The sequence below is a fragment of the Raphanus sativus genome, chromosome 6 (genome assembly GCF_000801105.2).
Source record: "Raphanus sativus cultivar WK10039 chromosome 6, ASM80110v3, whole genome shotgun sequence".
Lineage (NCBI taxonomy): Eukaryota > Viridiplantae > Streptophyta > Magnoliopsida > Brassicales > Brassicaceae > Raphanus > Raphanus sativus.
Window position 1 is genome coordinate 42,595,153 of NC_079516.1, and position 23,404 is coordinate 42,618,556.

General features: G+C 35.5%; 5 protein-coding genes across 9 annotated transcripts; 3 read left to right on the plus strand and 2 right to left on the minus strand.

Annotated features, from left to right (window-relative positions):
* The first annotated feature begins 3,470 nt into the window (after positions 1-3,470).
* Positions 3,471-5,143, plus strand: LOC108806149 (protein OXIDATIVE STRESS 3 LIKE 6). Of its 2 annotated transcripts, XR_008936033.1 has the most exons (3): positions 3,471-3,960; positions 4,105-4,568; positions 4,647-5,143. XR_008936033.1 is itself a non-coding variant. In XM_018578184.2 (2 exons), the coding sequence occupies exons 1-2, from the start codon at positions 3,617-3,619 to the stop codon at positions 4,490-4,492; spliced, it is 732 nt and encodes a 243-aa protein (XP_018433686.1). In that variant the 5' UTR covers positions 3,471-3,616; the 3' UTR covers positions 4,493-4,594. The 2 variants fall into 2 exon arrangements, 1 of the variants encoding a protein (XP_018433686.1); XM_018578184.2 differs by lacking the exon at positions 4,647-5,143 and having other exon boundaries at positions 4,105-4,594.
* A 2,196-nt stretch (positions 5,144-7,339) lies between these two features.
* On the plus strand, positions 7,340-8,929 carry LOC108810643 (galactinol synthase 10). 3 transcript variants are annotated; one of them, XM_018582744.2, is made up of 4 exons: positions 7,340-7,672; positions 7,882-8,205; positions 8,292-8,426; positions 8,517-8,929. In XM_018582744.2, the coding sequence occupies exons 1-4, from the start codon at positions 7,340-7,342 to the stop codon at positions 8,733-8,735; spliced, it is 1,011 nt and encodes a 336-aa protein (XP_018438246.2). In that variant the 3' UTR covers positions 8,736-8,929. The 3 variants fall into 3 exon arrangements, with proteins under 3 accessions (XP_018438246.2, XP_018438247.2, XP_018438248.1); XM_018582745.2 differs by having other exon boundaries at positions 8,328-8,426; XM_018582746.2 differs by having other exon boundaries at positions 7,882-8,210; positions 8,317-8,591.
* Positions 8,930-9,672: 743 nt separating this feature from the next.
* LOC108807364 (F-box protein AFR) lies at positions 9,673-11,138 on the minus strand. Its single transcript, XM_018579640.2, has one exon. It carries the CDS (start codon positions 10,871-10,873, stop codon positions 9,755-9,757), a length of 1,119 nt encoding a protein of 372 aa, XP_018435142.2. The 5' UTR covers positions 10,874-11,138; the 3' UTR covers positions 9,673-9,754.
* A 2,221-nt stretch (positions 11,139-13,359) lies between these two features.
* Positions 13,360-15,195, minus strand: LOC108811245 (cytoplasmic 60S subunit biogenesis factor REI1 homolog 2). The gene is made up of 5 exons (XM_018583287.2): positions 14,984-15,195; positions 14,312-14,842; positions 14,069-14,238; positions 13,764-13,973; positions 13,360-13,670 (listed from the first exon to the last, which is right to left on the minus strand). The coding sequence occupies exons 1-5, from the start codon at positions 15,086-15,088 to the stop codon at positions 13,514-13,516; spliced, it is 1,173 nt and encodes a 390-aa protein (XP_018438789.2). The 5' UTR covers positions 15,089-15,195; the 3' UTR covers positions 13,360-13,513.
* Positions 15,196-17,090: 1,895 nt separating this feature from the next.
* Positions 17,091-22,830, plus strand: LOC108813345 (ATPase 5, plasma membrane-type). Of its 2 annotated transcripts, XM_018585876.2 has the most exons (15): positions 17,094-17,312; positions 17,820-17,939; positions 18,023-18,259; positions 19,080-19,973; positions 20,058-20,162; positions 20,334-20,478; positions 20,549-20,713; positions 20,795-21,033; positions 21,106-21,138; positions 21,218-21,299; positions 21,382-21,542; positions 21,616-21,789; positions 21,885-22,067; positions 22,173-22,354; positions 22,522-22,830. In XM_018585876.2, exons 1-15 carry the CDS (start codon positions 17,250-17,252, stop codon positions 22,616-22,618), a joined length of 2,880 nt encoding a protein of 959 aa, XP_018441378.2. In that variant the 5' UTR covers positions 17,094-17,249; the 3' UTR covers positions 22,619-22,830. The 2 variants fall into 2 exon arrangements, with proteins under 2 accessions (XP_018441376.2, XP_018441378.2); XM_018585874.2 differs by having other exon boundaries at positions 17,091-17,312; positions 20,549-21,033.
* Positions 22,831-23,404: the final 574 nt, after the last annotated feature.

Here is a 23,404-nt window from a genome sequence, read left to right on the forward strand (position 1 = left end):
AATGTTGAAAATACAAAATATATAGCACTATATATTTTAAATAATATAGAAAAAAATACTTTACGTTATCATAAAATTTAAAAATCAAATTTAGTTATTAAATACATTGCTTATTTAAACACATTAGTACACATTGTTATTTATCAAAATTTTATATTAATACACATTGCGATCATGTATAACATTTAGTAAAAACAAAGATAAAAAATAATTGACTCCCGCTCGATCGAGCGGGTCATGATCTAGTTGGTTAGTAAATAGTAATAGTCTCCACTAGAGGAAATCCTCGCAAAATATGTGTATTCTAAATGATTGTTATAAAATTGTGGGATTGAGGGTAGGCCCGGGCATCCGGGTCTTCGGGTCGGGTTCGGGTCGGGTCCTATCGGGTTCGGATTCTTCGGATCCTAGAAATTTATATTCATATAGGTACCTACAATTTTTCGGGTCGGTTTTGGGTCAGGTCTTGTCAGGGTCCGGGTCGGTTCGTGTCTATAATTTTAATACCTGTAAAATACCCATAATTTTTCGGGTCTCTATCGGGTCCAGTTCGGGTTCGAGTATTTAAGCTCTGAAAAATATATGATATACTCAAATTTACTCAAATTAATCAATATTTGTCATATATATTTAAATATTTACAAAATAACTTAAATTGAACTATTAATAATTAATATAAAACATTTATGAACTCTAAATTTTATATTTTAAAATTTCATATTACTTAAAAATGTTATAAAATAATAATAAATATTGTTAATAAAAGATATTTCAACTAAATAAAAAATAATATATATAAAACAGAACACAAAAAATCATAATTTTGAATATACATGTTTTTAAGTCGGGTACAAATCGGTTCTTATCGAGTCGGGTCTATTCGGATCGGTTCTTTTCGGGTCCGGGTCTATTCGGATCGGTTTTCTTGGGTCTGGGTCTATTCGGATAAAAGAAATTTAGACCCAAAAGATACTTGTAAACTTTCGGATCGGGTTCGGGTTGGGTATTTTTGGACCGATTCCGGGTTGAGTTTTCGGGTCCAAGTTAAAATACCCAGGCCTAGGTATTAAAATCCGGATTTTGATTCATTTTTTTTGGTATTCCAATTTGTAAAAATTTTATAATTATTAGGTCAATTCTATTGTTTAAGTTGTTTATGTAGATTTTAAATTATTTCAAAAATTTATATATTTGTTATATTAAATCACTGAAATGTGTTTATCACAAGTATATAATTATTTCAACACAAAAATAATTTCAAATTTATTTTTTTGTTTGGTTTTATCTAGGATAAAAATGCCTTTTCATATATAAAAAGGTGTAAATTTTAAAAATAGAAAATAAAAACGTATTTTTCAAATTTCAAATCACAAATAATATATTTTCAAATTGTCCCATCTTTTTAACATGACTCAGCAAAGTTATATGTTAATTAAATATAAATTAGTCTATATTCTCATTTTGAACCAGTCAAAGTTTTTGCTTCCGCACTAATCCAGCATTACCAGTCTTCTTTTCTAATCTTTCATATTTAATAGATTTCTTTTTTTTTTGGTCTAATATTTAATATATATATTTCCTTATCTTTAAACACGATAATCGTTTTTAATTGGTACGAAAAGTAAACGGGATAAGGTTTAATTTGCCCACTTGTTTAATAAACTAATCATCCTACTACTTAACAATATATTTCCTCGTAGTACTTTCCATTTTTATATATAAAGTAAGTTATACACGAATATTTTTGTATATCTTTTGACTTATTATTGCAAATCAGCATCTTATTTTCCGATCAGTTTGATCTGTTCAAGATTTTTTTTCCTTTTCCGATTTATAAAACAAATCTTAAAACGAGAATAATTCGAGAAACATAAATAAGAACCGGATAAGGTCGAGATATGGTCCCGATAGCGACCACCTAACTTTTAAACGGAGACAGTAACCCGAAACGTCCGCGAAGGGTCCGAAACTAAGCCAATAGACTTTCGCCACGTCATCAAGACCGTGTCAATCGTCAAAGTTAGCGTGCCTCGGACTATTATTCCCATATTGAAAACATGTGCGTGTCTGCGTCTACGCATATTAGCCTCATAAATACGTATAAATAAATATACGTACTGTAGTCGTACTTATTCGTTATTAATATAAACTAGATCATGACCCGCGCGACCGCGCGGATTATTTTTTATTTTTTAACACATAACATATATTCTATAATAGTTAATATAATTTGAAGTTTGTCTTTTTCACATAATATGGTTTTATATAATTTCGAGTTTTATCATTGTTTAAGAAAAATGTTAAAACTGTTTTTTCTATTAATAGTTTTTCATTGGTGTATTAGAGATATAATTGTATGGTGAAAACACTAATATAATATCAAACAATACGATTTGGTTTTGACATTGTGCTTTTTGGGAGTTTTTTCTGAATGTTTTGCGAATGTCCAATGATAAATACGAAGGCAAGTACTTGTACACACATTTTAAGTGGGAGGAATTGAATATTTTCTAACCTATTAAGTTAGATATAATAAATACAAAATCTATTGACACCGAAATTTTAGGTATAGTAGAATAAACTTGGAGAAGAGGGTTTTCCATATTCATGATTTTCAAATCTGGCAATTTGATTGTGAATATTTGATTGTAACCGAGATTTTAGGTATAGTAGACTCAACTTGGTGAAGAGGTTTTTCAATAATCGATTTTTTTTAAAAGTATAAATTGATGTTTTTGAAATAAGAATATACATTAGTATATTCTATTCAATGTATATTCAAAGTAAACCTCAATTATTTGAGAATCAAAAAAATATATTCTGATATCTTTAGTATTGAGTTTTAAAAGTTATGTATCAAGCTATTAAAAATTTAAAGATTCATCAGTATTTGATGCCAAATAATTGTTTTTTAAATCCGATATTGTAGGTTGAGAGTTATTTGGTTAATTGAATCAATTGGTTTAGTTGTATAATGACTGGCTAAAGATTCGTGTAATTTTTGTAATATTTTGTCAACCTACTCGTGTAATAATATTTATATTTTTAATAACATGTGTAATATTTATTTTTATTTCTATCTATTTATATTTTTATTTTTAATAATTCAGACTCGTGTAAATATTGGAGACATTTATCGTATTCATTTGACTATAATAAAAGAGAGGTTTATTGTATTCATTTGACTATAATAAAAGAGAGGGATTGTTATATTTGTACTATGATATAATATAAATATGATAATGTGAGTATACTCTAACGAAAATAATAGATATTTTGTTTAATAGATGTATATAATGTAAGACATAGATCTTATTGTGGAGTTAATTAATAGATGGTTGATATCTAACTCTTTAAGGAAATATTTAAATGAAAGGTTAGATTAAGAATAATAATGTGATGTCCAACTTAAAAATCTACCTAGAAGAAGTTATAATGTTTCTGTTTTAATAAGATAGATATAAATGAGAAATGATCCATTATCCATCTTTATTCCATTTTGTCTCTCGATCAGCGGTGTTTGTTTGATTGAGCTTTCTTCTCTCTCTCTTTCTTGATCGTATCGTTTTGAGAAAAAAAATATTCCTTAAACCAGCGCCGATTATCGGAGGATTAGATGGAGGTTATGGTGGGTTCATCGTTTGGGATCGGTATGGCGGCGTGCGTTAGGGATCGTGTCGGTGTTTCGGCGCAGGATAAGGCCGTACCGCCGCCGGCTCTGTTTATGGCGGGTGAATCGGGACGAGGTGGATCTCAGATCGGGCTTGCGAGCCGTATCGGGTTAAGTATGAGTCGTAGTAAATCAGGGGAGGAATCGTCGGAGGATAGCTCATCGTCGTCGATCGGAGAGATCAGCGAAAACGAAGAGGAGGAGGAAGACGACGCCGTTTCGTCCCATGGAGAAGGAGGAGGAGCCCTTGATTCGTTTAGTTCCTCTTTAGAAGACTCTCTACCAATTAAGTAAGTTTTCGATTTATAAAAACCAAAACAGAGGTTCAAATAACTATTTGAGATGATTTACAAAACCATTGAAATATTGTCTGAATACTGATATGTATGTTTTGTCTGAATACTGATATGTTTGTTTTGTTTTGTTTTGATCAGGAGAGGTTTATCGAACCATTACGTGGGTAAATCAAAATCTTTTGGGAATTTAATGGAAGCGAGCAACATCAAGGCGAAGGATCTGGAAAAAGTAGAAAACCCGTTTAATAAGAAGAGGAGGTTGATTATTGCTAATAAGCTGAGGAGCAGAGGAAGATCTATGTCAGTTTCCAGTTTCTACACTTGGCAAAACCCTAATTCTACGCCTTTACTTGCACTACAAGAACCCGATAAAGTGGATGATAATCAAACTGTTAGTTTGTTTGAGAGGAGGAAGATGATGATGCAGAGTAAGAAAGATTTGATGGCTCAGACTCAAAGTTGTTTCTGTCTTAGTAGTTTGCAAGAGGAAGATGATGATGTTGGTAGTGGTGATGATAATGAGTGATATAATTCTCAGTTTTTAATTACAGAAAAATTTAGTGGTGGAAGATTTGATTTGTGAAGGATATTATTATTTATTGGTAACACATTAAAACTACTTTCATCATCTTTTTGTGTCTGATAATATGTTTAAAATCATCTGAAATTTATTTTCACAGTTGTCGGAAAGCATCATATATGATACCTCTCAAGTTTTGTGGAGGTTGATGAGGATCTATCGTTGTCTGGAGTCCCTTCATATTTTGAAACACTATGGTGCATTCATTAACATTGGCAAAATCAGCGGAGTTCTGCATATCAGTTAGATCAATCATGAGTCATGACCATGTCTAAGATTATTGCGTTTCACAACTGTTCATTAGTTCGGTGACACTTTGAAGTTCAACCGAAGATAAAATTTTGGATTTGTAGTTCTGTTACATGTTATGCTACTAAGCCACGAGGGTGACAGAATAGTATGTCTCTCCACCAAAAGGCTGGATGGAGTCAACACCACAGTGCCGGCTCTTGACATGTGCTGAAGGTGCCACAGCACAGGGTCCAATCTTTTTATTACATATTTATTTCATAATTAAAGGTCCAAAATTGTTCAGATTATTAATATTATTGTAGTAAAATATGAAAAGTACACGTTAAATAAGGGTCTTTTTTTACAGTTTAAACAGGGTCCATAACAACTTGGAGCCGGTGATATTATTTGTAACCCACCACAAATGAGAGACTTATGTGGTCTGTTTGGGTGTGGTTTATATGAACTATGAAGTGAATCGTGATAGATAATTGGAGATAAGCAGAGCGAACTACACTGATTTCCGAAGGGACACTAATACACAAAAGCTCACTAATATGTAACTCCTACGAGAGACATTGTCCCAATTATACTTTTTATTTGTTCTAGTATTACAATGTCTATAATTCAATGGAACGGCTTTATCCAAGCCCAAACAGATCAAGACCTGGGCCTGAAAGTATCGGTCAACAATGTTATCTTTTCGAACATTTATTTTGGACGTTTCAAAGTATTTGAGGTAGACCATAAATGTAGAGATCTTGTAATTTCGATCTTAAAAAATCTAAACATTATTGAGGTTTCTCATTAAACAAATATTAGCCTTTATTTATAGAATATAAGAATCTATCTTATTAAAGCTGAAGTACAAATTCGGTGTGTTTGGATATTTGGATAAGAGTATTAAAAAAAATTGGTGTGTTTGGAAACATAGATTGTAGTCTTTTAAAAAAAAATTTGTTTGGAAACAAAGATAGTAATATTAAATAGAAAAAAATAATGGGCTTAAGTTATTAAGTCCATTATAAAAGAATGTTGTCAATATATATAAGAAAAATACAATACAAAGCTCAATTTGAAATACCAATTCAAATTATGGTTTTTATATTTCATATTAAATTTTTAAAATATAATATATGTAATTATTTATATGATGATACATATTAAATACTATTAATTATATCATTACTTATATGATGGTACATATAAAATACGATTAATTATATGATGAAATTATACGATATATAATAATGACGAAGGATGGGTTTTCAGACATCCATACGGGTTTAGTTCTGATCAGTTTGCGTTTCTGGTTTTCAAGGTCAAATATTTCAGTCCTATTAGGATGTTTCTAAATTTTTGTTTGACTTTGATTCGGATCTTTACGGGTTTGGTTTGGGTTTGGATAACATATTTAAATTATTTTTAAAGTTTTAAATCACTATATATTTAAAATTTCTCAAAATCTATAAATAAAGTAATATATTACCTATAAATTTAAATAACATATGTCAGAATACCTAAGATTAACATATCATTTGGTTTGATTTAAAATTTTGGATACAAAATCAATAATTATTTTAAGTATTTTTGGTGATTTGAATATACTTTAACTATTTCAGATATTTGTTTTTAACTATCTATATATATTTTCAAGTATTTTAAACCAATTTAAAGGTATCATTCTTGATGTTTTATATACATTAAATACAAAAATAATTAATATATAAATATATAAATCTATTTTTAGATAAATTCAGGTACACGAATACTTCGGTTCGGATCCGATTCGGTTCTCTAACTAACAAAATTTTGAATAATTCAAATATTTAATCAATTTATGTTCAGGTTTGGTACTATATTTGCGGATTGGTATCAGTTATGTTCCTCAGATTCATTTTGCCAAACCCTAATAATTACATGAAAAACAAATATCATCATATTTTTAAAAATATACATCCGCGGAGGTGCAGAGATCAAAGTATAATCATTTATTTTAACAACAAGCCAAATAAATATGTTGATTGAAGAGCGAATAAAACAAAATTAGAGAAATACATAGTTTATCAGAGGCACTCTATATGTCGAATTTATTATAATGAAAATTTTATTAAAATAAATAAATTCAATAATTACAAACAAATAATATTTTTATAAAAGTGAAAAATAATACCCGCGCTTTCGAAGCGCGGGTCAAAATCTAGTAAATTATTAATTTCAAATATTTAGCATATATATGTATGCGAGATATCCAAAACGGTTTGAAGATTCTAGGAGTTTCCAAGTATACAGAGCAAGTTTCTATGTTTGGATGATAGAGGCGACTCGTCATAACTCGGAGAGATTGCAAATCGAGAGATTTCAGCTTATATGGAATCAAGATAAAGATAAAATGTATTTGAGATGATTTTGTTTCCATACTCTCCTTGTCATTTAACTCCCATTACTCTCTCTAGCTCTTATATAAAGAAGGATGGTTTCTCCATCTCTTTCATCCACTTCTAAACACAAGCCAAACGAGATAAAAAAAAGTTTCAATCTAATCTTCTTTTAATTGTTGAAATGGCGCCATCAGAGATGAATGTGGAGAGAATGGGAGAAGATGATATGGTGGCTACCCCAAACGATGGGAAAATGGCATACGTCACCTTTTTAGCCGGAAACCAAGACTATTGGATGGGTGTAGTTGGTCTAGCCAAAGGACTCCGTAAAGTGAACTCGGTTTATCCTCTCGTGGTGGCGATTCTTCCAGATGTGCCAGAAGAGCATCGTCAAATCTTGGTTGCTCAGGGTTGCATTGTCCGCGAGATCGAGCCAGTTGTTCCGCCAGAAAACCAAGCCGGTTATGCTATGGCTTATTACGTCATCAATTACTCTAAGCTTCGTATATGGGAGGTACAATCTTACTTCTTATACAGTATATATGATATTTGTATATCATTTAAAATTTAGGTCCGATCTAGTCAATTTATCACAAAACTCATATATCTATTTTATCATATGACCGTATCTTTCCTTTTCATGCTCTTGTAAACAAAGCATGCGTCACCAATTAGATATATTTAAACGTTGGATTTTATGATTGTTATTTTTTTAAAATGCAGTTTGTGGAGTATGAAAAGATGATATATCTAGATGGAGACATACAAGTGTTTGATAACATTGATCATCTTTTTGATTCTCCTTCTGGCTACTTGTATGCCGTTAGAGACTGCTTTTGTGAGGGTAGTTGGTCCAAAACACCTCAATATGAAATTGGTTACTGCCAACAGTCACCAGAAAAGGTGAGATGGCCAGTGGAGACTTATGGTCCTCCCCCGCCAATGTACTTCAATGCTGGTATGTTGGTCTTTGAGCCAAACCTTCTCACTTACAAGGATATCCTTGAAGTTGTTAAAGTCACTACTCCAACTTCTTTTGCTGAACAGGTCAGGTTTTATTTTAAGTTTTGTTTTTCATTACTCGATGTTGCTATATATATTTTAAGACTAACATTCTTGTTTATTTCTGATAGGACTTTCTGAATATGTACTTTAAAGACATTTACAAGCCAATTCCCACCACCTACAACCTCGTAATGGCTATGCTTTGGCGTCATCCTGAACATGTTGACCTTGATCAAATCAAAGTTGTTCATTACTGCGCCAAAGTATGTTTTATTTTCTTTAAAACGTCAATATTTTCTTAACACATATATAGTTACTAAAGTGCTATATATTTTTGTAATTAATTTTAATAGGGCTCAAAGCCTTGGAGATTCACTGGAGCTGAAGAGCATATGGATCGAGAAGATATCAAAATGTTGGTGAAAAAATGGTGGCAAATTTATGATGATTCGAGTTTGGATTACAAGAACTTTGTTGAGACTGAGTTAAAGCTTAACCCGATCATCACAACCCTAGCTTCCAAGGAACCAGTCGGTGATTGCCTTACCAGCCTTGCTCCCTCAGCCGCATAAACAATCTTTATGTGGAGTCTCTACTTTATGTCATGTTCTGTTTTTCCTTTTATTTCAAGGTTGAGCTATATATATAATTTCTAAAACTATATATGGCAACCTTTTTTGAAGTTTTATGTTTATGCATCGAGCGGTTTTGGTCTTGTGTTTTTGTCAATGACAACAACCTCGATCGCCCTCCTTGCTTTTGTGTTTCACTCTCTTGTTAATCATTTACCAATAACAAGAAGAGAATGCTAGTTTGAATTTAGTTATGTTTTTTTCTTTTTTTCTATTTTCGCAAAACCAGCTTAATAATATTTTAATAATTTGAGAATGTAACTTTGAATGTAGCTGAGATTGAATAATGCAGAAAGCAAAATACGAGACACACTTGTTTATTCAACGTTCACCACTTTCTTTGTTGTAAGAAATAATTATACTCACCGTGACTAGGAACTCCCACCAATCCACTAAAACAGCTCAAAACTCAATCTCTTGGTTCCGCTCTGCAATGGTGTTTGTTACTCACTCTCTGGTATGAGATATGTTACAACTTTTCTCAGATCGGAACTTAGCTGAATAAAGAACAAGATACGGCAATATACATGAGTTGTTTAGTGCTTACAACAATCTTTCACTCGTCAAGACCGTGTCCTTCTCTAAGTATCTACGAGCACACTTAAAATCAAAGGGATAAAGGAACATATCTCTTCAAATATCATGTTGAGGATTTTGAATGCGTGTTTTTTCCTAAAAACTTTGTCATTGGCAGAACTGGCAATAAATATCTAGGTACGGATGAAAGAAGAATAAAGATCGTTGCATTTCGAAGCTGCTCTCTATAGCCTCAACGTGACTCGGGGCAAGATTGAGCAGGTTCAGTTGTTAGAAGTTGCATCTTTGGCTCGTGTCGTTCCATTCTAAAATTTCTCAGCTATTTACACTCATTCTAATATTAATTCGTGTAAACCTTTCACGTAACTAAGCCAAGCGAATCAACCATATACACTCAAGTCCTTGAGACAAGTATTATATAATCAGACATAAAGCACGTGACAACTAGCAGGTGAAAACTGAGCACCACGAGCTTGAGGAGACGACGTGATCATCATCCTCCACACAACACTGAACTCCCCGTTTTGCCCCTCGCTCACTCTACCTTCCGCCACGCTAAGCCCTTCGCCCACCACGAAGACCCGGTCTTCCACTCCCGCCACCGCGAAAGGACGCCGCATCGCCTCCCTGGGAAGCTTCTCCCCACTCACGTACGTCCACGTGTCGTCGTCCGAAGAGTAAACCTTCATCGGAAAATCGCCGTGCTCCGAGATCACGAACAGCCTCCCACGGATCACGACGCTCACGCCCGTCCACCCTTCCTTCATCCCGCCGCTCATCTCTCGCCACGTGTCTTCATCTGGATCGTACACCTGTCCCATCGGCGGAAACATGAACGGCCACGCCCAGCCTTCCGTCACCAGCATCTCTCTCCCCACCACGGCGGAGTCGTACTTCGCCAGCACCATCGGGAGCTTCGCGGACTCCTTCCACGTGTCGCTCTCCGGATCGTACGACTCGACGTCCTTCGTCGCTTCTCCTCCTCCGTGCCCGTCCAGACTCCCGCCGACGGCCATGATTCTGCCGTCGAGGTTCCCGGAGACGAAGTGCGTTCTCGGACTCAGCATCGGAGACGCGAGCGACCATCGGTTCGTCAAGGCGGTGTAGACGACGGCGGAGCGGGAGGATTCGCCGCCGCCGAGGACGAGAAGCTTTCCTTGGCGTGGGATCGACGCGCAGGAGAGCGCGTGGGGAGACGAGATCTTGGCGAAAGAGGTGGGCATCGGAGGTAAAACGAACCAACGGCCGGATGAAAGATCGAGGGACTGCCATTGGATCTTGGCCGTTGATTTGTTGAAGGAGAAGACGAAGAGGTAAGGAGAAGAGATGGAGAGAGATTGCTTGGAGTGGAGGAAGCTTGGGCTGGTGATTGTTGTGTTCCAAGAAGATGAAACGGAGCGGAAGAGAGCGTGGTATGGGTAAGGGAGACGAAGGAGACAAAGCTCAGCGATCTCGTTGGGTAAACCTGGGATCAATGGCTGAGTCGTTGTTCTTGTTTCTTCTTCTTGTTGATCAACAATGTCGGTTTGTGTTTCTGTCATTGTTGTTTCTTGAGAGAGAGAGAGAGAGAGAGAGATTCAGAGATGCAGAGAAGAGAAATAAAAAAGGCAAATGCAGAGTTGTTGGTTAGTTGGTTGGTTGGTTAGAACTCACTGTTGTGGAGGAAACAAATTGCTAAAAGGTCGCATTCGATGAATGGGGGGAGGAGTCGTCTCGAGAAACTCGTTGTTTCAAACAAGTCCACGTTTGTGTGTCTGTGTCCATTTGCGTTGATGTCCGTACATTTTGAGATTAAGTGTATCTAGATTGGGACAACAACTTTTGGCAGACACATGTTTAGTTTTGCCGTCATTGCTTAATATAGTACTATTTTATAAAAAAAAAACTTTTATTAAACGGAAAAAATAAAAGAAAAGTACGTTATACAGAGTTTGCTTGTACATGCATTTTAATCAAGTAGTTAAAGAATTGTTTGTGTTATGACTTTATAGAAGACTAAGAAAACTGAATCAAATGTTACTCTCACATCTTCCTCCTTATTAGGGGAAAGTAGTAGTGTGTCCTGATAGGAATTTGGAATCTAATGGTTTCTGCTGATTTAATCAGAGCTCAATAGCATCAACTGACGAGGCCAAGCTCATATCATGAGGTTGAGAATAACATTTTGGTTTCGCAATGTTATGAATTATAGTATTAATCTAAACCAATACTTTTCCTCCACATTAGCATTGTCATGGTCCCCTCCTTTTTCTTTGAACAACCGTGGTCCCCTCCTTAAAGCATAAGAAGCATATGCTCTAGCCACACACACACATACACACCATTTTGAGGCCACACAATTTCTTATTTGATTTAATTAGTGAGACTGTTTATACATAGGTTAAAAATGCTTTGATATATAATCGTTTATGCATTATTTTATTTTTAGTCTTATCCGTTTGGTGGCCTGCAATAAATTTGTATTTATTATATTGTTTTAAAATTCTTTTATTTTTATATTATTTTTCTTTTTCAAAAAAAAATTTACTCTCCACAACTGTAAACTGGAACATGTTTTTGAATTTTGGATATTTAAAGCAAATTAAAACAATTTATAGTGTTAAAACGTCAACAACCATAAAAACTGGGTTTATGGATAATAGTGGAAAAACTAGTCATACTCTTAAAGAATTCTTCCAAAAATTCAAGTTAATGTTATAAATGAATATTGTTATACTAATACTTTTTTATTAAATTGTAACTAAATTTTGGGCTTGCGTTTCCGCACGGGTATATGTTCTAAATGATTATATATTAAACATTCATGTTACTGCTTTATAGTTTATTGAGTTTAAGTGATTTGATTTTAAACTTTGATTTGCCAGATTAGAAACTAAAAAAAAAAATCTTGTTCTAGTTGATTGATATCGTGATTGTTGCGAAAAAAGCTAAAATATAAGAATGGATTTTGGAAGGTCAGTTTTTAGGAAATTAATAAATGATTAGTTTTGATTTTATGTTAATCATGATATAAATTATGATCGAAAGTATCAAATTTCCAAGCTTTCTTAATCAATTTACATGGATTTGTGCCTATCTAATATGCTGGTTTTTGATAACAATGGAATGTGATGTAGACGAAGAGGAAGGAAGATAGTATCACAATTTAATACAATATTTTATCAACATTATACAACGATATGTAAACCAGCTATATATTTTGATGATTTTGTAATATTTTGGTTTAGTAATGGTTTGTAATTGTATGGTTTAGTAATAAAACTAAACGTTGTGTTTTATTAATTGTGTAGAACAATATATAGGCAATCGAGGATCAAGTGGTTTAGCAATGGTTTTATAATTGTGTAGTCTATTAATAAGGCAATTGTGTGTCTCGGTTTAATTTAAAAAAAAAATATGCATTTAATATCAGTTTTTACTTTTTCGGTTAGCCGGACAATATACGGTATATGGGTAAAGCTTTCTGATTGGAAAGGATTAGAAAGATAATGGATTAAGATTGAAAGGTTCAGAAGAGAATCAGAAGAGTTGGCGCTCATGGTAGCGGTTCGGCGAAGATTCTTGTATCAATCGATAAGGCAAATCTCAGGTTTATAATCCGAAAATGATGGATGGTTTAATTGAAGCGTCGGATGAAATGAAAGAAGATTCCAGTAAACTTTAAAGAATCATACGACGGTGGACATGCAAACTCGCAAAAGAGCTGTCTCCGTTGCGTCCAAGGATCCCATTTTATCTAAAAGTTTCAGTAACCGACGCGTGTCACAAGGAAGAGAAGCGGTGGGACGCGTGGAGACCATGGAGAACAATGCAATAGATTAATCATTCGATCAAGAATTGGATTGAATATATTTGAGCCTGGCTTAAAATATTGTAATTGGTGGGATTGGATTCCTCAAACTTATTCTGTAATAGCCCTTTGGGCAATTTCCTTAATGGAATTGTGTTGACAAAAAAAAGGATAAATAGACACTACACTAGCTGCCTTGTGGGAGAAATTTGTATCTACGAATTTAGGACTCGTGTGTGCTCAATATCCATGTTATTACTTCACGAAATAGAGTCTGTAGTTACCAGAAAAAAAATTGAAAATATAAAAGAAAGGTTCAGTAAAACTATGGTTTTGTGCTCAAGAGTACAAACAAGCGTTGTATAATCAAACAGCACTAGTTTGGGAGAGACTAATAGGTGACGTTGTTGGGCAGATTTCTGATGACGTTACTCTTCATTCCGAGCTTAACACGCATTCTCGCTCCTCTTTTGTTTATCTCTCTCATCACTTTCATCCTCACTATGTCCTCCTTGGACTGCACTGTTGCTAGACCCATGCTCTTGTACCTGCGTTGTTTAACATCCATCAAAGTCAAGATTCTGCAATGCCTGATTCGCTGATTAAAAAGAGACGAGCACTGATGGGTCTCAAAGACAAACCTCAAGGCTAGAGAGTTGACGATGTGCTTCTGAGAAGATGGTGGGGGCTTCTGTTTGTAGTAGCGCATGAATTCTCGAGACCCCAGAGTCCTGGACGTTACTTTGTTCTCTACTCTCTTGGTGATCACAAGCTCAGACCCACCAAAAATCTCTACGGTATTAGCTAATTCACCAGATACAACCATCTGATTTTCGCCTTCACCGGCGTAACTATACAAACACACACATATTTCATAAGAAACAACAGTTCAAGCACGATTCCGTGGTAAACAAGATACTAAAAAAAGAGGAAGGTTAGTAGAGACCTGCTGCTGTAGTCATAGAACTCTTCTAGCTCTGCATCTTCTTCATCACCACCATCACCATAGTGCACTTTGCAATGACTCTTGCCTTCCATATGCTTTCGAACAGCTTCCAAGCTGCTGAAAGGATGGCACAACTCATTGCAGTAGAGACACATGAAGTCCCTCTTGACCTGAAAGAGAAAGAAAGATCTTTAAAACCGATTCAAAAGGCTAAAAAAGTGATGAGACAAAACTACTACATACCTTAAGACCAACGTAAGTTAGGAACCCTTTTGGATCCTTGAGGTAGTCGATATCAGGAATGAAGAACCCATGGAACTTATGCATATGAACCATACACTTCTCCAGCGTCTTATGCTTTTTATCACACATCAAACAGCAAGTGGGATCCAATTCAAACTCGATATCATCCTCCTCCTCCTCCTCATCCATATCTTCTTCACCCTCCAAATCCTCGTCAGAATCAACCTCAACCCATTCTTCTTCACTCTCTTCCTCAATCGGAGCAGCAGGCTCCTTCCTCTCAACACGGGGAGGAGGAGGAAGCTTCTTAATGATCGCTTTATCCTCCTCCTCTCGTTGTGATGAAGAAGCATTGGAAACGTGGCTCTTTGATTTGAGATGCTGCTCATGAGCTTTGGAACTCCTGTAAGCTTTGTCACAGACTCCACAAGTGTAAAGCAAAGGCGTTTCACTGGATTTGATCATCTCCTGAGCCAACGCAGCTTGTCTAGCTTCAAATAAAGCCTCTGTAACTCCAGGAACGCCAGCTATCTAACATTTCAACAACATAATCAAAATCAAAACGAACAGTTGCAAAAAAATTAGGGCGAAATCAAAGGAACTAAAGAAAACATAACGGCGATCACTATTCTCATAAGCATTTCAACTCCTAACGAAGCTACAATCAGTGACCTTGCGCTTGAGATTGTAGCGGTGCCATTCGGATTTGTAATGGAGCTTCTGCTCAGCGTCGTCTTCGAACTCCTTGTTACATGAATTACATGTTAAGCCTGACATCGCTTGTGGACCTTTGATTCGATTGAGAAATGATGAATTTTCTTGAGGTTATGGCTTGGGGTGTGATATATATATGTTTTGCGGGCGACGGCTCGTTGGGTCGGTTTGAGGGAAGAAGAAGGTAGAAGCGAAGTTCGTTAACGACGACGATGATATGTGTTTGCGTAAGCGGTGATGTATTGTGGGTCGGGTCATGATCCGATTAGGTTTAAATTTTTGGCCCAAACGGATATTTAGTGGGCTGTATAAAGAACACCACCTCCAATGGGTAAGGCTTCTAAAACAAAACAAAAATATATTAGTTTTATAATTATTTATTCATATTTTTCTTTTAAATTAATTAACTATCTCTTTGAATGACATGTTTCGTTTAATATCTCATAGTTTTTTAAAAACTTGTAGCTAAAAACTTTTATTCATTCTCTCTCTTAATTTCATTTTTTTAGTGAACTTCTCCTAAAACTACCATTGGAGGAGTCTCATGAAATGTTGGACTTTAATAATTAAAATATTTATAAATAGTTGTGGACCATAACTTGGGGTTGATTCAAAATGAAATGAAAATGGTAATGAAATGTAAACATGAAAAATTTATCATGGAAAAAACTTCTTAATCATCAAAAAATGTATATACAGGAAATTGGTTTCTTTATATTAATTAAGTAAAGAAAGAGGAGATAACAAGCATTGAACTCCAAAACATAAGACATTTGATGTGTAACCACATGACATTGCACTTGCCATGATCCACGAGCATCCAGTGCCTTTTCTTGTTCACATGGCAAAGAAAAGTTCGATCACCCTTTTATCCTCGTGAGTTTATTTTCTCTCTAATTTCTTTCCTGGTCGAAGCAGCCATATTTCCTCACATCTTCATTTAATTCATACCATGACGGCACCACAAAAGTTATTAGTTATATCACTACAAAAATGAACAGAGAAGTCAATAATCGATTACCTATTTCCATGGGCGAAGGAGATAGGACTACAAATATACTCATTATACCGCAACAAACAAAACGTTTGCAGAGGAAGTTTTAAAATAAGAGCTTAAGTTTGTAAATGTATCTTCTAGAGTTAGGGTTACTTTGGTTGTGTAACTCCAGAAAGAATTCGAGATGTTTTGTATCTTATCTTCTTTAATGGAAAAAGTTTTCATGGGTGGGTGAGAGAGAGGATTCTCACGTAAAATTCATAATCAGGAAATTAAAGATGGAAAGAAACAGGTGTCTGTTTCACATGTTTCTCCTTTGTGTGTTCATCTTTGTCCCACTACTTTCTACCCTTCATATTTTCTGTAAAAATTATTGTTTCATTTGTAAAAATATGCACTATATTAGAAATAATAATTCACAATACAATAGGATTTCTATGCAAGTTTGCCTTTTGTTTCTCCTGGTATACTATAGTACTATAGTATACTTATCTTGTTATCCAGGAGACATAAGTTCTATAACAGAATACTATTTGGTGCTAACCTAGCTAAGATCACTTTCACTACTTAAACTTCAAGTAACATGATAATCAAATTTAGTGTAGGTGTGGTCTAGACGTCTAGTGGTTCCCATTTAAGAAGGAATTATCTTTGTTAGTTTAGGTTCGAGATCAATTCTCTTCAAGCTTAGAGACATAGAGTAGTTATCTAATAATCTCCCATTTGACACTAGAAAACATCTGGTGAATGGGTGGCTACTCGGCGGTCACTCTCACCTTAGGGATAAATCGTGTGTTACGAACTCGGATACCTCATGCTTATGAAATAAACTTAATTATTATTTGTAAGAACAATTTTATGTTAAAAAAAACTTTATAATACGGTGCAGAAAGGAAAATAACTATTGTTTCTGCCGAGAGTCCAGACCAAATGTTGTGAAATACATTAAAAAAAACGAAATGCCACGTAAAAATGGGAAGGGGCAAAAGAAGTGAACTCATGATTTGGCTTACTTTACCAAAAATGCACATACAAACAAGCCTCCCTCGCATAAGCCCCACTTTCACACTTCACATTTGGTTGTCTTGAATAAATCGTCAGACACAATAAATAGTTAGATAGCAAACGTTCTCTTACTTCTCCACTCTCGTCTTCTCCTCATAAGTATCCTAAATCCTTTCCTTTTTTTTTGTTTTCTTCTCCACTCTCTTTCTTTTGTGCTTCACTATGGCAGCTGCCGCGGATAAAGACAATGAACTCGACCACATCAAGAATGAAGCCGTTGATCTGGTAATTATATGTACTCCTTTTGTTTTTTTTGGGTATATATATGTATAATGTATTATTAATCTTTGACCCGGCCAATTCCTAAGCATTATGTGTATAAATATATTGTAACAAACTCGAACTCGTTTAATTTCATTTCTTTTCAAAACGTGATTTGATTTCTATTGCAAGTCCCACACCACTAGACTTCATAGCATAGCTTCATTGAGTCATTTAAAAATGATGTGCTAACATCACACAATCTTATGCCTAGTTAACTATGTGTTTCTTTTTCTGCCAAGAAAGCACATTTTCTTACATCAAAAAGTACAATTTTATGTACAACAAGAAAGTACAATTTTAAGAAGTATTTATTCTTAAGATGTTATCATAGTTTCTTTGTTTGCCAAGAAAGCATATTTTTTCTTACATCAAGAAAATAAAATATTGAAAGTAGTTTTTTCAGAAACTAAGGGGAAAAGAAGTGAAAAAAAAAAACATTAACATAATTACATAAATGATGTGGTACAGATTCGAATACCCATGGAGGAAGTCTTTGAAGAGCTGAAATGTACAAAACAAGGTCTTACATCAGATGAAGCTTCTTACCGTCTAGGCCTCTTTGGTCCCAACAAGCTCGAAGAGAAGAAGGCTTCTTCTTGATTTTCTCCTTTTAAAAAAAAAATATGAACATTGATGAAACCTTTTTAACCTTGTGATTTGGTAACACGCAGAAAAGCAACATTATCAAGTTTTTAGGCTTCATGTGGAACCCCTTGTCGTGGGTGATGGAAGCGGCGGCTCTAATGGCTATCGCTTTGGCGAACGGAGGAGGACGGCCACCGGATTGGGAAGACTTTGTGGGGATAGTGTGTTTGCTTTTCATCAACTCAACCATTAGTTTCGTTGAAGAGAACAACGCCGGTAATGCTGCAGCCGCTCTCATGGCCGGTCTAGCTCGCAGAACAAAGGTTATATAACTACTTTTAATTATGATCGAAGTGGTTTTTTAAGTGGTTTTTTTGTTGGATATAGGAAAAAAACGTAAATAGGGATCGACGAAATAATTATAAAACGCAAAAAGTTTATTTAGTAGATTAACCATATATATTTAAAATTAATCAAAAATATTCAAAGGACAAACTCCAGTCAAACAATTCAAGTCACCAAATGTATCTAAAATACTTTAAAGTACCAAATCACTTGAATTTAAGTAATAAGAAGACTAATATAATTTAATTAATTTTATTTTTTTCACTAATTTAGATTTTGATTCATATTTGATAATACCAATATCCTATTTAGTCCTTGGACTCCACTAAACTTCATTATGATAATTTCTAAAATATATCAGAATCATGCATTCTTAGTCAGGTTTAAATTAGGATTTCAATTTCAGTTATAAAACTCATTCCTATAAAATATAATAAATTAAAAAAACACAAACAATTGTATACTAATCATCAGAAAATCTTGTTTTGTAGAATTTTGTAACGAAAATCTATTCTATTAAAATATGATCATGTTTAATTGATAAATTTCATTTATTTAAGAGACTATTATATTAAATTAAATTAATATCAAACTCAAATATGATTACACAAAAAATCTAAATATAAAAGTTAAAAAGTTTTTTTAAAAATGTATATATAGTTCCGTTTAGAAATGGCGAGTAAACGTTACACTAGTGTGTTTTTTTTTTGTAACTGAAACACTAGTGTGTGTTGTCAAAAAAAAAAAAAGAAACACTAGTGTGTTAATAAGACACTAATATGGAAGAAGTGAGTGAAGGTGCTGAGAGATCGTCAATGGAGCGAGCAAGAAGCATCCATCCTTGTACCCGGAGACATAATCACCGTCAAACTCGGCGACATCATCCCCGCCGACGCACGTCTACTCGACGGCGATCCTCTCAAGGTCGACCAATCATCTCTCACCGGCGAATCCCTCCCCGTCACCAAATCCCCCGGCGACGAAATCTTCTCCGGCTCGACCTGCAACCAAGGCGAGACCGAAGCCATCGTCATCGCCACGGGAGTCCACACCTTCTTCGGCAAAGCTGCCCACCTCGTCGACGACACCGCGAGCCAAACCGGACATTTCCAGAGAGTCATCACCTCGATCGGCAACTTCTGCATATGCTCGATCGCGCTGGGGATCGCCGTCGAGCTCCTCGTGATGTACCCGATCCAGCGCCGCGAGTACCGCGACGGGATCGACAACCTCCTCGTGCTGCTGATCGGAGGGGTCCCGATCGCGATGCCTAGCGTGTTGTCCGTCACGATGGCGGTTGGATCTCATGGATTGTCTCTCCAAGGGGCCGTTACGAAGAGGATGACTGCGATCGAGGAGATGGCTGGTATGGATGTGCTGTGCAGCGATAAAACGGGGACTCTCACGCTGAACAAGCTTACGGTTGATAGAAACTTGGTGGAGGTTTTCGCGCGGGAAGGAGTTGATAGAGAGAATGTGATCCTCTTGGCTGCGAGAGCGTCGAGGATCGAGGATCAAGATGCGGTTGATGCGGCTATCGTTGGGATGCTTGGTGATCCTAAAGAGGCTAGAGCTGGTGTGAGGGAAGTTCATTTCCTTCCTTTTAACCACGTGGATAAGAGAACTGCGTTGACGTATGTGGTGGAGTCTGATGGAAGTTGGTACCGAGCTAGCAAAGGAGCTCCAGAGCAGGTTTTGATTTGATAATGTTTTGATCAAGTTACGGGAATGGTTTTGTTGTGCTGATGATTTTTTTTTTTTTTTTGCTTTAAATAGATACTAAACCTATGCAGTTGTGAGGAAGATGTTAAGAGGAAAGCTCGTGGAGTGATTGATAAGTTTGCTGAACGTGGGCTTCGGTCTTTGGCTGTTGCGAGACAGGTTTTTGTTCTCGGTCTCCTCCCTATTATTATGTCTGACAAATTTTTTTTTTTTTGAATAACCCGGTGTATCCTGGCATCCACCGAGGTAGATCCAGACTAGCGGCGAGTGTCTGTATCAGCCTACGTTAATTTCTTGTATTATTCATTGTGTTTTTTTTAATTGGTGCAGGAGGTTCCTGAGAAGAAGAAAGATGCTTCTGGTGGCCCATGGCAACTTGTAGGTCTTTTACCTTTGTTTGATCCTCCGAGGCATGACAGTGCCGAGACGATCAGGAGGGCTTTAAATCTTGGTGTTAATGTTAAGATGATAACTGGTAATAGTTCTTTTGTTTTGATCCTTTGTCTCTCTGCACTTCATTTTGATTGTCCTTGTCACTTAAACAGGGGACCAGCTTGCAATTGGAAAAGAAACTGGTCGCAGGCTTGGAATGGGTACAAATATGTATCCTTCTTCTGCGCTACTCGGACAAGAGAAAGATTCTTCCTTGGGTGCACTTCCTGTTGATGAACTGATCGAGAAGGCTGATGGATTTGCACAAGTCTTTCCAGGTACATATACTTTAACTGAAGGTTATATCTTTAACCGCATAATCTTAATTGATGGATTCTCTGGTGCACCGGAAATTGCAGAGCATAAGTACGAGATTGTTAGTAGGCTGCAACAAAGGAACCATATATGTGGTATGACTGGAGATGGTGTGAATGATACCCCAGCTCTCAAAAAGGCTGATATTGGTATAGCTGTTACCGGTGCTACTGATGCTGCGAGAGGAGCTTCTGATATTGTTCTCACAGAACCTGGATTGAGCGTTATCATCAGTGCAGTGGTCACCAGTAGAGCCATATTCCAAAGAATGAAAAACTATACTGTGAGTTAAAACTTTCATAAAGTTTTTACACAGAGCCACTAATTCAAATCTTGAAATCGTCTTTCTGTGTAGATTTATGCGGTTTCAAACACGATACGTATTGTGGTAAGTATACATAGCCCAAGATTTCATTTGGTTTTGATGGTTGTAATCCTAATCTAAAGCTATTGGCAACATGGTGCAGTTTGGCTTCATGTTCATTGCTCTCCTATGGGAGTTTGATTTCGCGCCTTTCATGGTCCTCATCATAGCAATCTTAAACGATGGTGAGGTTACATTGTAGAGTATTTACTGCATTTAATAGTGTTTTTTTTTTGTAAAAGCTAACGAAAGCATTGCGACTTATAGGAGCAATCATGACAATATCAAAGGACAACGCGAAGCCATCTCCACAGCCAGATAGCTGGAAACTCATAGAAATCTTCTCGACCGGAGTCGTGTTTGGAGGCTACCAGGCCTTGATGACTGTCGTTTTCTTCTGGGCAATGATAGACACTGATATTTTCTCGGTACATACTCTTATCCTCAGTTTCTTCTCTAGGCCAGCTCAAAAAAATCTAACTCTTTTGAGGGTTTACGTAGAACATGTTTGGTGTGAGACCATTGAGTCAACGTCCTGAACAAATGATGGCTGCTCTGTATCTACAAGTTAGCATCACAAGTCAGGCTCTCATCTTCGTCACCAGATCCCGTAGCTGGTCTTACGTCGAACCCCCTGGTCTTCTCTTACTTGGTGCATTTCTCATGGCTCAGTTGGTATGTATATATATAACAAATGCTTCCACTTAAACTCTTTTCGTGAAAACATAACAACAAGGTATCATAGCGGTGTATTCTGTATACACTCTCAGGTGGCGACATTGATAGCTGTTTATGCGAACTGGAGTTTTGCGCGGATAGAAGGAGCCGGTTGGGGATGGGCTGGAGTGATCTGGCTATACAGTCTCCTAACGTACATCCCTCTCGACTTGCTTAAGTTTTTGATCCGCTACGTTTTGAGTGGAAAAGCGTGGTTAAACCTTCTTGAAAACAAGGTATCTATACCAAATCCACAAAACCATCACATGAATCCAAGAGTGACTAAGTGAAAATGTTGCTGCCGCTAATATAAGGGTTTCTATGTGTTAAAACATATATAGACTGCCTTCACGACGAAGAAAGACTATGGTAAAGAGGAAAGAGAGGCTCAATGGGCTGCAGCACAAAGAACCCTCCATGGACTCCAACCACGAGAGACAAACATCATCTTCAATGAAAAGAATTGTTACAGTGAACTCTCTGAGATTGCTGAACAGGCTAAACGCCGAGCTGAGGTTGCCAGGTAAAAACTAAATCATTCCATTTTTCTCTATTTTTTAATCGTACATGTCTATTTGAGCTCCACTTTGTTTTCCGCCTGTCTCAATCCAATATTTTTGGTTCTTTGGGGTTGGTTGTTCCACAAGGTTTTGCTAAAATGATGAGATGTGGGTTTGATGATATCTGCAGGCTGAGAGAGCTAAACACATTAACAGGACAGGTAGAGTCCGTGGTTAAGCTTAGAGGACTTGACATTGACGCGATTCAGCAACATTACACTGTCTAATTAGATTGTGAAACCAAACTAATCTACTTTGGTTACTATTTAAGGCTATATAATTAGTTTGAAAACAAAAGCAAAGTTGTGTAGACCTTATACTGATGCATTTTTTAGGATCTTTGGTTTCTCTACTAATTTTATACAGATTTATTAAGTTCATGTTTTAATATAATATTGAGAATTTAATTTGTTTTATTTTATAATGTCTCTTTGTCCGAGTGTCGAAATTTTTTTTTTATTCTGTCATATTTTTTTCTGTAGAATTAAAACTGTAGATTTACATATGATAGAATTTCCACTAATTAAAACATCTTACAAATTGATCTGACGTGTATTACACTACATATCATATAACAAGTATAATTATAAAGATTGAGTGGAGCAAAATATTTGTAATTTTATCATAATCTTATCATTAATTTAAATTGATGATTATTCGGTTAAAATCATAAAAACATGAAAAATAAAACAAAATTTTCTAAAAATATGAAGCAAAATATTTGGAATTTTATCATAATCTTTATTTCTACTTATTTTATTAAAATTAAAATAATTATAAAATTCAATAATAATATTAATTTAATTGATGGCTTCATATAAAATATGAGAAATAAACAAAATTACCTAAAATATATGGAATTATATCATATCTTTATTTGTACTTGTTTTATAAGATTCAAATAGTATTATAAATTTAAATTGAAACAAATCAATCAAAATCATAAAAGCATGAAAATATGCAAAATTACCTAAAATGAAAAATTACTAGGGATAATTAAAATTCGGTTAAAA